The sequence below is a fragment of the Drosophila tropicalis genome, unplaced genomic scaffold (genome assembly GCF_018151085.1).
Source record: "Drosophila tropicalis isolate 14030-0801.00 unplaced genomic scaffold, ASM1815108v1 contig_859, whole genome shotgun sequence".
In the NCBI taxonomy this organism is placed as follows: Eukaryota; Metazoa; Arthropoda; class Insecta; order Diptera; family Drosophilidae; genus Drosophila; species Drosophila tropicalis.
The window spans coordinates 4,517,313-4,533,454 of NW_027173353.1; the positions used below are offsets into that span (position 1 = coordinate 4,517,313).

A 16,142-nucleotide genomic window follows, 5' to 3' on the forward strand; every position below is an offset into this window, starting at 1 on the left:
TCAGGGAAACGTTTCGATTATCAATGCCCAAGTCTGTATGAGTGCATTGGAATCCATGACGTAGTAGGGGTAAACATTGGCTATCGCATTTAGAATTTAAACTTTATTACTTGGATTAAAACTTTATTAATCATAGCCATGTAAATGATTGGCATTTATATTGGCTTGCGAACTCTAAAACTGCAAATGAAGCATGTTATCGGCTCATCATCCTCATCGTACAGTGTGGTCGTGACATCAGCTGTAACGTCAGGAAATGAAGAATCTGCATAGAAATTCATTTTGTAGGTGACATCCTCATCCTTGTATATGGGACAAATGGCTTCGTACATTAGATTGGCACATACATCGGATATATCATCGGTTAGTTGATATGGAATATTCATACCAAAAATCTTAGCAGTGGCTTTAGCTGTGATCCTTTTGATGTCGTTCTTGGCTGAAATAGTTTTTAAGATGTGATCGTAAAATAATTAAGTTATTTACTATTGGTTAAATAGATTAACTTACTGCCCAAGAATAGAACCTCCATAATAGTTGTTTTGCCCTTATATATGGTACATGGCGGCTCTTCGCAGTTCTCTATTGCTACACTCAGAGGTAAAGGTATATCCTTGCCTAAAATTAGGTGAATAATTCGCACAAAAAACACTTTTTGTTAGTTGAAAAGTTAAAGCTGTTTTGAATATATTTATCTTATAGGGGCCTATGGCTTCTACGACCCAAGGACAGAGCATTTTATCAGATAGCTGGCCATTACCTACTCCACTGGTGGGTGTGGACCGACCGTAAATTGCACGCCATGAATCACATGGAAAAACCAGACTTACAGATCAAAATATATAAACAACAGCTATCTATGGGCTAAATGGAAAATAATAGATGTTTTAAGGAAATAAATAAAAAACTCTGCAGCAGATATAGAATATAGGAGGATGTACTCAAAGTAAGTTAAACAACGACTTGAAGTTAAGGGGATAAAGATACTAACAAGAACTGTTTTCGAACGGATTCAAGTCTAGTCGGGTGACCAAGAGTAAGATACGACGGACAAGCGAAGATAAAAGTACTTTAATTGGTTATGGATTATCACTTTCCTTTTAGCATCCTCTAATGAAACTTAGAACACCCTTAACCGTGGTGGAAATATGTTAGTTAAATATTCATCAAATTATTCATACTATTAAGATGTTCTAAAGTACGTTTAAGAAATAGTAAAGCAGTTAACGAGAGGTACGATAAACAATCATTACCATATCTCTATAATTTGAATGAAATATTAAAAATTAAGGGCAATGAAGTCGTCATATAATACATTTGCACCCTTGAAGAAATGACTGATGATTGTGCCTAGACAGATTCTTTAGAGTTTCAAATGTAAACCGTTGTCAAATCTTAAATTTAAAGATTTCTTAAGAGTATAAACTGATTCGTTTTGCATTCTACATTCTTCACTTTATATTCTCAAGCCTTTAACATCACCAAATCAACTGTAAATCACTTCAAACCTCGTATTTTATTACACACACTTTATTAAATCTCTAAAAGAGTTTATATAAGTTGGAGTGGAGATTTCAAAAAGCTGTTAGTCGAATCTCAATGTAATTGTTAAGATTTCTCCATTTCATCTCTGCCTTTGGATTTTAATTCAATAAACTTACATTGTTGAACTTTAGTAGTATTGACTGCAGCAAATCCAACTAAGGACACAAACAAATAAACTATCAACATTTTGTCAATGCTTTCACGAACGCTTCGTAGAGGTAAATGAAACTATTCCGGATAGTGGGGATCTTTAAATATTCAGATTCGGTATCAAAAGCCTTACTATACGTAAATCAATTTATATGGAAAACTTTTTAAATAGCAACTACTTTTAAGGCAAGAGATTATAAAATTTAATTTACGCAGGGAAATCAAATTTCAAACTAACAACTAGCATATTTTTTGTAAAGAGCGGTTCAACGGAAAAGTGATAATGTCAAATGTGGCAAAAGGTTTTCAAGTTTACTTTGCCTACTAAAGCCAATCTAAATATGAATGCGATAAGGTTTTGGCTATCTGTTTTGAAAACTATGCCGGTCGAGAAATACCCCCATTTGAATGTTCAGCGAACAGGTGTCCTCTCAAAGGATGGTTTAGCGGTGAAGCACATTGATAAAGATTTCGATTGAGCACTTGATAATCGATAATGCATGAAATACTACAATATCAAGTAGCTTGTTGAGTGCTTTTTAATTATGAATTATTATTCTATTGGTTGTTTAAGCAATAAAGTGGGCGTAGTCAAGTTGCAATGCTTCTCAAACTTCGAGACACAATTTGGCAAGCACTGCTTTTGATTACCAGTGAGGTTACTTCCCGTTTGACAAATCAAAATTGGCGCCGATAAGATAAACCTCACCTTAGCAAAAAACAAAAAACACTCAAAATCGCCGTTAATACTCTCTTAGCATATGCTATATAAATGTTGGCAACATAGTTAGTCTACCACATTAACAAAATCCATGAGCAAGTGTTAGAACACAATATGAAAATCAACTTTATAATTTACCTCGGCCTTTGCCTTATCATCGGCGGTAGTGCTGAAAATGAAAATCCCGCCACTGAAGTGAAACGATGTAAGTTCTGAAGGATACTACTTAAAGCGGCCTTTAAAATTAATCAAATATTTCTCTTTTAGGCTCTGGTAGTAAACCATTTCCGCTAGAGGTCCGGGTTCATGGATGCGTAACGCCACCGTGTCTCGTTGTCAAAGGAACAACCCAGAAATTTGAAATTGATTTTGCCGTCGATAAGTACATCACCCAGCTTACCACCTTGGTGAAGGCCACCACTTTGGGCATTATTACAGTGCCCTATGAACTGCCGCCCGATGTGGCTGCTGTCTGTCCCAATCTCATGTATGGAGCCTATTGTCCTCTCTACCCAACCGAAGATGTGACTTATTTGTTTAGTTTCCCCATTGGTGAATATCCGGAAATTGGAGTGAAGATAGAAATTTATTTGGCCGATCAAGATGGAGAGACGGCCACGTGTTTTGTCTGTGACATCAAGGTTGTTAAGAATTCTGGAGGCACAAAAGTCTATGAGCTTAACTATCTCAACTAAATTGTAGATGAATTACCTTACCTTATTAGCTAAATTGGCATTGATTACTGTGATACATGATATTTTAGTAGCAAATTTTATTACATTAAAAATTATTTAGTAAGAAATTTAACTATTAGTTGGTTTTTCATGTTAATTATTATTAACTTTGTAGTAATGGGCATTTTGTTAGATTTGATTTGCGCGTTTTAAAGTGCATTGACCATAAAAAATCGCTTAGTTTCTCAATCGGTTGGCTCATATACAATTATTGATCGATTGTTCGACAAATTGTCCTGTCCAGTTCAAGTGGTTTACGACGTTATAAATGTGTGTGATTATAGACAGACCTAACACACCTGTTGGGACATGCAGCCAATTGTATTGTTAAGCAGAAGAAGAAGAAGTGTGTACCGAGTTATCAATGAGTTGAAATAGTAGCTATCAGATTGGGCCAAAACACGTACACTGGAAAAAATCTTAATCGTCTTTCAACATTTCTTTGTCTTTGGATTACTTAGTCAATTGTTTTTCCTCAAAGCTGAACATCTAATTGGGTTGTTATTTGTCTTACTATGATTGGATTCATAGATTTAAAATATTTGTAAACAGTTTTTTTATGTTTTTAAGGACCTTGCTTATAAATACATGGAAAAATTGACGTGGTAGAATCATATGATTAGAATGTGTTAGATTCTTTACTGGCATTTGAAATTTCTTAAAGTGTTCATTTGCACTTAAAACAGAAGACGATAAGAATTCCCATCGGAACCTGTTGACCATATGGACAATTTGTTTCACCTGCTGCCTCTGCTGCTAATGCTGCTACTGGCCAATAAATGATTATCAGAAGTGATTTTATTAGCATTTGTGCTACTTAATCACAAAAGGTTTTTTGTATTTCGGTGCAAATCGCAACGTCATTGATGACTTTTTTGTTATAAATCTATTTTAATCAATTGACTAATCTATGGCTGCATGAGTGCATTGGAATCGATGACGTATTCAAGGTAAACAAAACAATAGTTATCATTTCGCAAGTCAAGAGTTTATTATTCAGCCAATTGTGAACCCGAAAATCAGTCAGTCTGGAAGCATCAGTCGTGGAGTGTGGAAGCCTTCCTGTCTTTTAGTTTTGCACACGCCAATCCAACACCAATTCCTCGCGTTGGGTAGTCGTACCCTTGCGCAGTTTACAACTGCAGATGAAACAAGTGATTGGTTCGTTTAGCTCATCGTTCAGTGTCACAGTGACGTCAGCCGTTATTTCGGGAAAAGATGGCTCGACATAGAAATTGAATTTATAAGTTACATCCTCGTTCTTGTCGATGGGACAAATGGCGCCATACATTAGATTCGAGCAGACATCGGACACCTCTTCGGGCAGCTCATAAGGAAGATTCATGCCAAATACCTTAGCAGTGGTTTTGGCAGTAATATTTCTCATGTTATTCTTATCTGAAATTGGTTAAATCTGATTAAAAAACTCTTCAAAAAGGACAATCAATGTAAATAACGTACTGCCCAAAAAGTGTACCTCCATGACAGCGGTGCTGCCCTTGTAGACAATACACGGAGGCTCTTCACAGTTCTCCACACGCACACTCAATGGAAAGGGTTTATCTTTGCCTGGAATCAAAGCATAAAAGATTCAGTTCACCAATTTGCAATCAAAGACGTCATTCATTGTAATTAAAGGTAAGAAACACATCAAAGCAGTGACATCAATATCTTTTAAAATTCCATTGTATCTTTTAGGCGTCACAGCCGCAAAATATGCAATGAAATTTAGAAGTAATCCAAATGAAAAGCATTGCTAAATTCTGTGATATACTTAAAAGTGGATTGAAATGGACTCTTTAACTATAAAATAAATGATGAAAAATTGAAAAATTTCACACATAATCCATTTCTGAGTAAACAGTTTCTAGTGATCAAATCGTTTCATTGAATTTATTACCTAGATTTCAGGTTGACAATTAGATATAATATTGTTATTAACGACTTCCAGAATCAACATTTTTAACAAAATACTTTTATTATGTTCATAGTGCACGTCGTTCGCAAAGAATTATTCAGAACTTCACTGTTTGTTTTTTAATTTAATTTCAAATATTTTTTTTTTTTTTTTTTTCTTTTATTTATTTAAGCGCTTTCAAATGAATTACTTTCAAATTCTTAAGAAATTCTTTACAAAAACGGTAAAAACTAAAAGATGTTGATAAGACCTTATCAAAACACCGTTTTACCACACTTGTCTAATATCAATTGTGTATATATTTCATTTCCTCACAACCGATTGTTACCAATTCACAAAACTTATAAATAACAAAAGTTCTATCTATCGCAATCATATTAATGACACTGCACATAAACATGTCGAGGTTGAAAGTCGAATAAATGAATCACAAATCATATTTCTTATTTTGTTGAGGTATTATTAGTAGTCATGCCGTACAATCGAATCAAAGGATGGTTGAATAGGTCGCTACCACTCGTAAGTAACACCAGTTTAAAATGCAACTTACATTCTTGCACCGTGGTGGCATTTATGGTCGACAGACCAACAATTATCAAGAGCACAAAATCTAGACGCAACATTTCGTTGTATTTTTTTGAAATTTTAGTTATCTCAACTGACCACTTGGTGCTGTCGAACGCACTTTAATACTGTGAATGAAACTATTCTCACATGTGAGGAAGTTTAAATAGCCAACGGTTTTGGCGTCTTGGCTATGATAACTTTTGACCAGACGATGAGCAATTTTTTTTTTTTTTGTGTTTGGGGTTTATCAATCTATCGGATTTTTGATACTAATGGGGTAAAGGCAGGTGTTTGGCCTTACAAATGAAAACAATGCGGTTTGCAGGTGTTGGCGCTTCGTCAGAGGAGTAAATATAACAGAATCCAATCAGTATATAACGTAAAATTTAATTGATAAGCCTAGCGTCGGAGAAACCAGTCGACTAAGCAGCTGAGCAGCAACAAAGTTAAGGATTGACACTGATTAAAGTGCCGGTATACAGGGTATCCTCTTTTTAAGAAATAATCTATCCAAAACTTATATTAAATTATGTCCAAAAAGAATCCTTTATGTTAAAAGTATTATACATAAGATTCCTTTTAATTTCAATACTCTCGTAGGGATTTTGTGTAATAACAGTCTTAAAATACAAAATGTATAGCATTCGAATTATTATCTATATGAAAATCTCATTACTCAATGCAATTACTAAAAAGCCACTAAGATTTTCCTTCATAAGTTAAACTTTTCTTTTTGGAAAGGCATAAAACCTTTGGGTCTTTCACTTCATTTTCTTTGCCGGGCAATTTCGAAATCTTTTTACATGTAGATAGAGGCTTACGTAGATGTTTCTTATTTACATGTGAGACCAAATTTATTTCTTATTGGCCAACTGTCAAAGAGAAACCGCGCAAATCAAGTTTGGTTTAAGCCAATTGACTAATTTACTGCCTTATACTCTGGCGCTGTTTTGAATCCCGTCCGATTTCAAGAGTAAAATCTGTTTATTAAATCCAAGTACGTATTATTTAAACATTGAAAATAGACATTTATTTAAGTATCCTTATATTTTAGACAATTAATGGAATCTTAAATGATTTCATTTAAAGGTATTTTAAAAAGTAGATAGTTCTTTTTTAATTTGACCCGATTGACGTAATTAGTATGTCGATTGATGCATGAAAAAATTATTGACCTTACAGGATCTTTCAAAGGTAAAAAGATTTAACAATGTTATTGATATTAATTTCGAAATATGTTTGAGTTTCGAATAAGAAGTTACATAACAGGTTCCTTAATACACACATACATATATAGAGTTAATATTTCAAGACCTATAATAATATATTTAGAATGTATATTATATAGTCTAGGATTATGATTGGAACATAACAGCGCATTTAACAAAGTGTTTAACAATTATAATTTACTATAACAAAAGACAAGAAATCTTCTTAGGATAAATGGTATAAATTTTGACATTAGTTAGAATTTTGTTTACAAATCTTTCCGAAAAATACAAAAATAGTTAAATCTATGGAATTAGTCCCCTAACATTGATTAGATATACATACATATATTATTGTTTGTTTAATTGAGTATACATATATTTTTGCGGATTAAATGTGATTTCATTTTGCAAACACTTCTCAATTACACACAATTAGCCTTTAGTCTATAAATTCTTTGATTTTGTCAGCACAATCCCTTCTCCTTTTATTTATTGCTTTTTTTGGGTTAACTTCCAATTTAGTTTAGTAAACCCTTTCGTCGTAGATTAACAATCGAGTCGGCTATAACACAAGCCGATTTCTTTAGGTAGCCACCACTGAGCAACATGACAACTGGTATATTCAATGCACGAAATGTGCTAAACACCAGGCGATCTCTTTCTATAACTCCTCCAGGTGTTATGGCCAGATTGCCCAACGGATCGCCTTCGAGTATATCGGTGCCTGCATTGTAGATCACCACATTCGGCTTAAACTCACTAACTGCCGTCTTCAGGCATTGGGCCAGTTTCTTCAAATAGAAGGAGTCCCCGGTACGCGGTCGCAGCTCTACAGCACATCGTATTGTGGTTTTGGCCTCATGATCCTTTGGGTAGATGAAAGCATTGTACATGTCCAGAATGTAAACAGCGGCCACGTTGTGAAAATCACGCTCATGTCCATTACCTTGATGAGCATCCAGATCAACAATCATAATGCGTTGCACACGGAACGGCTCCAACTCGAAGAGTCGAACGACCAGCATAGATATATCGGCATAGGGGCAGAAACCGCCCCCCTTCGAGTTGCAACAATGATGAAATCCACCTCCCAAATTGATGGACCATCCGTACTCCAAGGCCAATTTGCCGGCCAAAATGGAGCCAGCCGTTTGAAAACGCATCGGACGCAAGTAGCACGATTGGACATATGTATTGGGCACAAAAGTAAGCAGTGGAACCTCGGCAATCGATGCCACATTCATGCTGCACTCCAGCGATTTTAAATAGTTTCGAGTATGTATGCGGCGCAATTGCTCTTTGGTAACCTCTTTTGGTTCATAGAAGTCCCCGTTTCCCAATAGAAGTTCTGCGCATAGTATCTACAAATGGCAAAAAAGAGTTATTTTTGGCCATAAGCCATGGGCGGTGTAAGTGGGAGTTACAGTATAGAAGTAGTGGAAACCGAAAAGTGGGCGTGCATACCTTTTGAATATGTTTTCCTTTGGCTGCATCAAAGGGATGCAACTTTTCAAGGCCAGCAAAGCGGACCGCATACTTTTTGGAGTAGACAATGGGCAATTTGGTGCTACCAATATCTTCTCGTCTTATCCAGATCACCTCATCAAGCTTTCTATCCTCCTGATACACTTTCTCTGATAGTGGTTTCATCATTCTTCACAATTTTCAATATGTAATTTGGCAAATTTATATGTATTGCACTCAGCACCAGTTGATTCTCATATGAGCTCCAAAAATGCATTGCTACCCCTTTAAGTATGCAATAAGTTTAGCAAGCCGGGGGTTGATGCAGCTGGATAAAAAGCTCAACGACATGAAATAGTATGACCTTCTCGATTCGATTCAAATCTGTGACTATCGAAATCAAACATATGGCATTAAAATCAGTTACTTCAAAACTAAATCTATTAACGAGTCTCTATTCAAACTGTGAGCTTAAATTTTGCTATACTGAAACATTACACACATCTTTCATTGAAGAGAAAAGCTTTAAGGTTTGTTCACATTAGGAGCGAGTACATTGAACCTCAAACAAGAATATGTAAAATTTAAAGATTGTGTAAAGAGATTAGAATTGAAAAAGGGCAACACTCAAAATTTAGTCACACGAAATCAAAAAGTGTTCTCACTGTTGTCAACTGTGCCCTGATGAGATATCTAACCAAAATAAACAACATTAAACTAATAAAAGACTTTAGTACAACAATTTTTAAATTGATTACGTTTTGTTTTCTATTATTTATTTAATTTTTTTATAGTTTCTGCAATGCTCTATAATAGACAGGTCGTCCATTTGTATCCTGTATGTCACGATAGTTATTGATCAAAGGACGACTGCGCGAGTCCTTGAGGGTCCAGAGTTTGGCTATCTGACGCTCGGGAAAATCAAGTATATCACTAAAGACAGTCCAGGTCACGGATTCGGCGCAATCGGGTGTCGTTAGAGAGCCTTGAAGGGTAAAAACAGTTCTATAATATTGTTTAAACATATTTTAATTAACATTAAATTTACCGTTGTAGGAGTAAAATTCGCCAGTGACCACATCACCCAAGAGTTGGCCAACATTCAACTGTCCCGATATAGTCACATTTGAATTGTATTCAACAATGCGTGGCACTTGATTGAAGATCTTGTTGAGTCCATAGAGCTGGGAATTGGGACGAGATCGGGGAACAGCACGGAACATCACACCCAACACGGCTAAACCATCCGGCTGTTGGGTGGCCTCACCCATGGATTGATAACGCCTGTTCTTATGCACAATATGCATCTCGACATCGTAACGCACATAATTAATGGCATGTTCTGAGCCCTTGCTCGACCTAGATCCCCAATGGAAATGAACGCTTTGAACCTCGAAGTCACCGGGCAACAAGCCGCCATTGATATAAGGACGTTGTCCTCCTCTGGTCAACGGTAAGACCATGTTGGCTAAAGACTAAAAGTTCAGTTAAGAGTTTTTGTTGAAGGAAAGCCTTTTCACCTGTATGTCCATTGTTTGTGAGGACCAAGGGAGTTCGCAAAGATTGATTGTAATTGTGGAAACGTATGCGGGGAATGGAACTCAGCGTGGACTATTGAATTGACCAAAGATTAAGTTATTAGAAAAATCTTTCAGGGAATATACTCACATCACTGAATATGAGATCAATGGGCGATTGCCTCTGTCCACTGTCACAGATGCCAGTCCAATCAGCTCCCTGATGATCGTAATTATAATCACCAGCTGCATCATCCTCAGCTCGATCTTGTCTTATGGCGTTCAAATAATCATCTGGTATCTCTGCTTGATATTCATGATATATAATTCACAAATACTTCTAAAGGAAAACTCACCAATCAGGGCTGTCGAACAGCTGAGTATGACCATTGGCCACCAAAACCTTAAAACAAACATCTTCTGCAACTAAGAACTCTTCTTTATATTAACGTCTTCTGTTTTGCTCCCGTTGAAGTCTCCAACTCGACTGTGACTTGATACGAGCCAAGCAGGACCATTTATACCTACCAGTTCAATAAAAACAAAACAAAAAAATTATTAAAAAACCAAAGAAAAAAAGAAAAAAACAGAACGAAAACGACTTCTTCTAATGACTTTCCTAGAGGCTGATAAGCAAAGCCCTCCATTGCAGTCCCTGTCCCCGTTCCCTCCGGCTTGCACCGCCCAGCCCTGTCTTAGGCCTATTGCTAAATTTACATAGAGATTGAAGCGCTGTTAGAGCTGCAAAACCAGCTCGACAATTAACTTTCGCAAAGGCCGCCTCATCCACACATGTGATTTTTCTTTTCGTTGCCGGTAATTAAAGCCTGTTGCACAAGTTGAACGATCCAATAAATAAGTATATCATCTAGGACCTGAAGATTTTATATTGAAGGAGGAGATGAACTCAATAATCCCAAGACTTATGGCACAATATTTTAAAAGTTAGAAGGCCAGACAGTTGACTTCAGACTGGGATGAAACTTCTTTACCATTACAATGTTGCAGATCTCGAGGGCTATCAATGATTTTCACTCGGATGGAATATTTTTACTTACAGATTTCTTTAGAACTCTAATGATGTTTATAAGAATTGCTGACTGTGCATTGTTGCTCCTCTCAAGTTCTCTTTAAATGTTTACTCTTTATACAAATCTAAGGCACAGTGCTGGACACTTATTTAACATTATGGTTCTTAAACTTTGATTTTCTAGTCTTCCGAGTAATTTAACGCAAACATTTTCCACTAGTTTGTTGTTTACTGTACTGTATTTCTTAAGCCACAAATTCAAGCAGATTTATTTTTCACTAGAATGAGGAAATGACTGGCACCGAGACAAAAGCAATTACAGCTAAGCTTCAATTTGATCCAGTAAATAGACTTAACAGCTGCAAGTAGCCTTGAGATGGTAAACGGTTCTCTTAGTCAATGTCCTCTAAGAAACATTCTTACTTGTTGATTTAGGTCTGAACCTCTGTTCAATATCTGCTTCTTTGCCTGGCCTACTCTTGTAGTGTTACCTACAATAAACGTTTTTCAAGATCAATAATTAAAACTTAATTAATCCCAATTGAAGCCAAACACTTTGAACACTTTTTGAACACTATTTGCATAGAAAAGTTTTGAGTAATTGCCTTATTTTACAATCTTTGTGTTTTTTTTCTCTTTATTTATAGATACATATACTCTGGATAGTGGAAGTTCCCTTTGTGTGTCATGAAAAGATTAAGTCGTAACGTGACAAATTGTTAATTTTATGGTGTTTGAATGATATTAACAATTTTTAGATTTCTACTTCTAAATTTAGTAATTAGATTTCTGCTTTAAATTAAAGTTCAATAATTTATAAAAAGTCTGAAATCCTTTTTTAATATCAATATTTTCAATATTTAATTGAATTCTTTGAAAATAAGCATAGATAAATAGTTAAAATTTAAAATAAATATACTTATTTTAATTTTTATATTTGGCTTTGGCTTTGTTCACTTGCCCTTTGTACCATCGATGGGGGTTCGATAGAATACACTACGTCCATTCAGTGGTTGAGTCAGACGAAAATTGTTAATTAAGCTATGACCACTGGAGTCTCGGATGCGCCATAATTTTGCCACATGACCAAAAGGTATGGGCAAAATTTGTGAGAACACCGTCCATGTAACAGCCTCGTTGCAATCTGGAGTGGTCAGTGATCCCTTGTAGGTGAAGAAGTTACGTGTATCCAAATCGCCCAATAATTGGCCAACGCTTATGGAGCCAGATATTTCCGATTCGGATTCGTACCTAACGACATTTGAGGTGGCAGCAAATACCTTATTGAGTCCAGGATAAGTGCGATCGGGATTCTGTGTAATAATATCATAGAATGCAAATATAAACAACTCCAATTGGTTAGGAGAAATTGCTAATACTAACCTTGACAATTTTAAACATTATTCCCAAGACAGCAACACCATCAGCATGTTTGAGAGCCTCTTTCAAATCATTGTAACGAACATTTCGATGTACAATATGCATTTCAACATCGAATCGCCTCTTATTAATTGAATGTTCAGATCCGCGTGTCGTTGGAGATCCCCAATGGAAGTGAAACCCCTCAGCCTGATAGCGTCCCTTTAGTAGGCCTCCCGTTATGTAGGGTCTATTACCATTCTGTGTCTCTGGTATGTCCATATGAACTAGTTTCCAAAAAATAATATCAATAAACCTTTTTCTAGGAGTGTTGATTGACTTTGAAACTCACCCGAATGCCCATTGTTTATCAACATCAACGGTTCTTTTAGTCTTACATCATAATTTTTGAATACAATTCGGGGCAAGGGAACTGTGTACGCCTGCGCATAGAAAGCATGACATAAAGAGTTTAAGTAACTTGTAAATTGTAAATATCAATGGCAAATTATTGTAATTTGGCGACAAGTGACTTTGAAAAGTGGCTAAATTAGGGCAATTCGGAAGTAATTTATACTCATACTCATATCTCGTTTATCAAATTAACTGCCAATGGCTGCAACCGAAGATTATTTCAAAATCATACCGTGAAGTTGCTAGACAACAAATGAATGAAAGATGCACGTGGCAGCGTCTACCTTATCGAAGGGGTAATTGTGTGAAATTCTTTCACTCACATTACAGTGGGTACACTTACACCCATACAAAAGTATTCAGAACTTTACTTACACAGCAGATGTACAAATAGTTTAGTTTAGTCAATTATCAGTTCAACGACTTTGCAATACCATCTATTTATGGTGCCAAATACTCTTCTTTGGTCAACCGGATAGAACGAAAGACTTGTTCACTTTGTTTACTATCTGATATTTTACAATTCTATATCTTGATCCTCAATGGACATGTCGATAGACATTATGATTGTCTACCGATGTATTCATCTTTTTTCTTTTAGTTGGTAGGCGTCAAAGCTATATTTCAACATTAAACTATTAGAACTTAAGAACTTTCAGATGGTTAATCTAAATTAATTAATTTTTTCTTTAAAAAAGTGTCTAATATACTATGGCAATTATTCTCAAAAGATTTATACCAATGAATATCATTATTTCATTAGGATCGACTCATTTTATTACAAGAAATTAAATGTAAATGTCTCAAAGCATTGGCACTCCTTATAGTCATTAATATACCTTAACACTTCTTGCTTTTAATGGGCATAAATCCATTTAAAGCTAAAACTCAGTGCAACTTCATATCGAGCTCGAGTGAAGTTTTGTCATTGGCCTAAAGTTGTTAAGAAATATTTCTAGTCATTTGTTGGTTATTGAACAGAAATTAAATAATAGTTAACCAAGCTCTTTTGGGATCACTCATTCACTCATTCCAAAACATTATAAATTTTAGTTATAACAATTCAGATTTATTATTATTATAGCTTACCTTCTCATAGGCCAATTGGATGGGAGATTGCTCAACACCCGATTGACAAGTGCCGCCCCAATTTGTGCCATGATATTCATAATTCCAATGTGTCACCTTATGATCAGCATCTGTAAGATTTTTATATACAATTTAATAATCGATTCAGCTAACAACATATTTTCACTTTCTTTCACGCACTAAGCAGCTGTTAAATCCTCTTAAAAATTTATAAAAAAAAAAAAAAAAACAAAACAAAACCATGACCAATCACTCCAAATTGGTCTGAAGACACAAATTAGTGTGGGGATTTTTTATAGATGATTAATTATTGGCCCTAAAAAAAAAAGGCAGAGCCATCAATAGATCGTGTGTGTGTGTGTGTGTGTGTGTGTGCTCTGACTATTTTCAATTCGCACAAATTATGTATAAAATATTGAAATTTATGTATTTTGCCGTTTCACAATTACAATACCATTCGATGTATGCTGATAGGCGAGCGGCAGTAATAGAAAAAGTCTGTGAAAAACACTCGATTGCATTCTGCCGGTTTGTCTGAATTGTGATTGTTGTAATTCTGATTCTGATTGCGATTTCAATTGTATTCCGATGCACACTGACAATTATTTTGCATAATTTTTTGTTGTTTGTTTTTTTTTCTATCTATGAGATATATGTGTGTACATATAACGGTGGCCTCTGTGGCCGACGCACAACTGAACTGAAACGGTTCAGAAAGCGCCACATAACTTTTATAGTTGAAGCTACAGATGGACGGTATGTGTAGGAGCAGAGCGGTTAGCAGACAAACCGCCGACCGCTGGCTTGGCCTGATGGTTGGCAATTGGAAGGGAAATGGAAACGGAATCGAAACGAATCTAAGATGTGGGGCGTATGTGGCAAGGCAAGGAAAACGTCAAACAGTAGCAATAATGTGGCAGTCTAATTGCCACTTCTGTGGAGTTTTGTTTTCGAAATGGAATGATGAATGATCGATCAATTGATTTCACATTTCGAACGTATGCCGAACGAAACATTTAGAATTCAGAATTGCGGAAATATCGTTAAATAGCAACATGCCATAAAACTAATCTTTCTCGTCAACTTGATTTATGTACAACTACACTAAAATATGGAACATAATAACAATTGCCTAACAAAGATAACTGTTAAATGTTTAAGGGAATTGAAAACTTCAAAATTAACTATTTTGAAAGCTTAAGAATCTTTTAAAAGGTTTGGACTCTGAATTAATGTGAGTATACATATATTTAACTTACTTTTAATATAAACTTTTGACCCTTTTGCATTTGTATATTCCACAAATATTTATATCCTACACATAAGAAAAAGTGTTTCAAATTTAAACTCTGGTGAAGATTTTGCTTAATTATTCTATTAAACAGTTACTATGTTTGGCCATAAAGTATATAATTAACAGCATCTTAAGAGACGAATTTAAATCATTTCCATTTCTGTCATATAATTTTTTATTTAACTAACGACACAACGAATTATGTATGCTCTTTACTGGAAAACTTTTATAAACTCTATTGAATATAAAGTAAATTAATCAAAGAAATTAACTTAAAAAGAAATTTGTCGAAACTGAAGAAATTGGGGGGGAAAAAAACAAAAATCTTTAGTAGTTAAATTTCTAGAATCTAACAATTTTTATTTCTGTTATTAAAAAAAAATTGGAATTCTCCGCTAATTACTAAACAGTTTTTCTTTACAGATTTATTTGATGTAGAGTCTAAATTTTAGACCAAGACAAATCCACTTTATTTTAAATGAAACTGATAAGGGTTCTTATAAAAGTACTAAAACATAAACTAAGATAGACAAACTAAATGCAGATATTATTTAACATTCTGATCAATAGAAATCGTTTAAGTTCCTTAATGAAAGAGAAATTGGTATTACCATATCTAACAGTAACAAAAAACTCTTCGAATTCTTCACTAAACGAGAGCATTAAAGATTTGATGATATAATTTAAAATATGTAGACAAAAATCGCAACTGGATTTGGCGAATATGCAAATTGGCCAAATTGGAATGTTATACAAGTTTTGTAAAGCATATAAAAAACGAAACAAAACAAGAAAAGAAATAGTAATAGATACTAATTTAAAACAAGGGCAAAATTTGGGCAGAGCTTGCGAAACGGTGACGTTTAAGTTCTTGTGAATTAGTTATAAGAATGAACAGAAATCATTTAGACCCCACTTAGTCATGGGGCAGACCAAAAGGTGAGTAAGTCTATGCTGATTGTAAATTTGCTTTGTGGATTATGTTTTTCCTTTTTTTTATTCATAATTCATTGATTTCAGTTGCTTCTCATTCGAAAACTGGTTTTTTACAACACCTTTGCTGTGCCATAATTGCTTCTTTTGATAACCGTAGTATAATTATTTAACTTCCGACATTAAATCGGCACAA

General features: G+C 35.0%; 6 protein-coding genes and 1 long non-coding RNA gene across 9 annotated transcripts; 2 read left to right on the forward strand and 5 right to left on the reverse strand.

Moving 5' to 3' along the window:
- Window positions 1-155: 155 nt before the first annotated feature.
- Window positions 156-1,752, reverse strand: LOC137582104 (NPC intracellular cholesterol transporter 2-like). Its single transcript, XM_068296546.1, has 3 exons — window positions 1,662-1,752; window positions 511-618; window positions 156-439 (listed from the first exon to the last, which is right to left on the reverse strand). The coding sequence occupies exons 1-3, from the start codon at window positions 1,729-1,731 to the stop codon at window positions 156-158; spliced, it is 462 nt and encodes a 153-aa protein (XP_068152647.1). The 5' UTR covers window positions 1,732-1,752.
- A 708-nt stretch (window positions 1,753-2,460) lies between these two features.
- LOC137582880 (NPC intracellular cholesterol transporter 2 homolog a-like) lies at window positions 2,461-3,223 on the forward strand. The gene is made up of 2 exons (XM_068297618.1): window positions 2,461-2,621; window positions 2,684-3,223. The coding sequence occupies exons 1-2, from the start codon at window positions 2,531-2,533 to the stop codon at window positions 3,109-3,111; spliced, it is 519 nt and encodes a 172-aa protein (XP_068153719.1). The 5' UTR covers window positions 2,461-2,530; the 3' UTR covers window positions 3,112-3,223.
- An 893-nt stretch (window positions 3,224-4,116) lies between these two features.
- On the reverse strand, window positions 4,117-5,767 carry LOC137582319 (mite group 2 allergen Gly d 2.02-like). Its single transcript, XM_068296807.1, has 3 exons — window positions 5,619-5,767; window positions 4,612-4,719; window positions 4,117-4,548 (listed from the first exon to the last, which is right to left on the reverse strand). Exons 1-3 carry the CDS (start codon window positions 5,689-5,691, stop codon window positions 4,220-4,222), a joined length of 510 nt encoding a protein of 169 aa, XP_068152908.1. The 5' UTR covers window positions 5,692-5,767; the 3' UTR covers window positions 4,117-4,219.
- On the forward strand, window positions 4,154-9,897 carry LOC137582320 (uncharacterized). The gene is made up of 3 exons (XR_011033271.1): window positions 4,154-4,788; window positions 9,105-9,303; window positions 9,367-9,897. It is a non-coding gene; the product is annotated as an uncharacterized lncRNA (long non-coding RNA).
- HDAC11 (Histone deacetylase 11) lies at window positions 6,640-8,573 on the reverse strand. The gene is made up of 2 exons (XM_068297128.1): window positions 8,311-8,573; window positions 6,640-8,207 (listed from the first exon to the last, which is right to left on the reverse strand). Exons 1-2 carry the CDS (start codon window positions 8,497-8,499, stop codon window positions 7,365-7,367), a joined length of 1,032 nt encoding a protein of 343 aa, XP_068153229.1. The 5' UTR covers window positions 8,500-8,573; the 3' UTR covers window positions 6,640-7,364.
- CAH5 (Carbonic anhydrase 5) lies at window positions 9,070-11,417 on the reverse strand. 3 transcript variants are annotated; one of them, XM_068296804.1, is made up of 6 exons: window positions 11,281-11,417; window positions 10,184-10,351; window positions 9,979-10,130; window positions 9,831-9,921; window positions 9,359-9,778; window positions 9,070-9,295 (listed from the first exon to the last, which is right to left on the reverse strand). In XM_068296804.1, exons 2-6 carry the CDS (start codon window positions 10,242-10,244, stop codon window positions 9,099-9,101), a joined length of 921 nt encoding a protein of 306 aa, XP_068152905.1. In that variant the 5' UTR covers window positions 10,245-10,351; window positions 11,281-11,417; the 3' UTR covers window positions 9,070-9,098. The 3 variants fall into 3 exon arrangements, with proteins under 3 accessions (XP_068152905.1, XP_068152906.1, XP_068152907.1); XM_068296805.1 differs by lacking the exon at window positions 11,281-11,417 and adding an exon at window positions 10,886-11,092; XM_068296806.1 differs by lacking the exon at window positions 11,281-11,417 and adding an exon at window positions 10,820-11,092.
- A 271-nt stretch (window positions 11,418-11,688) lies between these two features.
- On the reverse strand, window positions 11,689-14,497 carry LOC137582855 (carbonic anhydrase 2-like). Its single transcript, XM_068297581.1, has 5 exons — window positions 14,174-14,497; window positions 13,720-13,829; window positions 12,569-12,659; window positions 12,241-12,503; window positions 11,689-12,170 (listed from the first exon to the last, which is right to left on the reverse strand). The coding sequence occupies exons 1-5, from the start codon at window positions 14,238-14,240 to the stop codon at window positions 11,811-11,813; spliced, it is 891 nt and encodes a 296-aa protein (XP_068153682.1). The 5' UTR covers window positions 14,241-14,497; the 3' UTR covers window positions 11,689-11,810.
- Window positions 14,498-16,142: the final 1,645 nt, after the last annotated feature.

Coding starts and splice junctions, on each gene's coding strand:
- LOC137582104 (XM_068296546.1), bottom strand. CDS start 1,731: ATGTTGATAGTTTATTTGTTTGTGTCCTTAGTTGGATTTGCTGCAGTC. Junction 619..1,661: donor TACTACTAAAGTTCAACAAT/GTAAGTTTATTG, acceptor ACCTAATTTTAG/GCAAGGATATACCTTTACCT. Junction 440..510: donor GGAGGTTCTATTCTTGGGCA/GTAAGTTAATCT, acceptor AAACTATTTCAG/CCAAGAACGACATCAAAAGG.
- LOC137582880 (XM_068297618.1), top strand. CDS start 2,531: ATGAAAATCAACTTTATAATTTACCTCGGCCTTTGCCTTATCATCGGC. Junction 2,622..2,683: donor CGCCACTGAAGTGAAACGAT/GTAAGTTCTGAA, acceptor TTTCTCTTTTAG/GCTCTGGTAGTAAACCATTT.
- LOC137582319 (XM_068296807.1), bottom strand. CDS start 5,691: ATGTTGCGTCTAGATTTTGTGCTCTTGATAATTGTTGGTCTGTCGACC. Junction 4,720..5,618: donor TGCCACCACGGTGCAAGAAT/GTAAGTTGCATT, acceptor CTTTGATTCCAG/GCAAAGATAAACCCTTTCCA. Junction 4,549..4,611: donor GGAGGTACACTTTTTGGGCA/GTACGTTATTTA, acceptor AACCAATTTCAG/ATAAGAATAACATGAGAAAT.
- HDAC11 (XM_068297128.1), bottom strand. CDS start 8,499: ATGATGAAACCACTATCAGAGAAAGTGTATCAGGAGGATAGAAAGCTT. Junction 8,208..8,310: donor AAGGAAAACATATTCAAAAG/GTATGCACGCCC, acceptor TGCCATTTGTAG/ATACTATGCGCAGAACTTCT.
- CAH5 (XM_068296804.1), bottom strand. CDS start 10,244: ATGTTTGTTTTAAGGTTTTGGTGGCCAATGGTCATACTCAGCTGTTCG. Junction 9,922..9,978: donor TTGATCTCATATTCAGTGAT/GTGAGTATATTC, acceptor TCAATTCAATAG/TCCACGCTGAGTTCCATTCC. Junction 9,779..9,830: donor CACAAACAATGGACATACAG/GTGAAAAGGCTT, acceptor TTTAGTCTTTAG/CCAACATGGTCTTACCGTTG.
- LOC137582855 (XM_068297581.1), bottom strand. CDS start 14,240: ATGCAATCGAGTGTTTTTCACAGACTTTTTCTATTACTGCCGCTCGCC. Junction 13,830..14,173: donor CTATCAGCATACATCGAATG/GTATTGTAATTG, acceptor AAAATCTTACAG/ATGCTGATCATAAGGTGACA. Junction 12,504..12,568: donor GATAAACAATGGGCATTCGG/GTGAGTTTCAAA, acceptor TTTGGAAACTAG/TTCATATGGACATACCAGAG.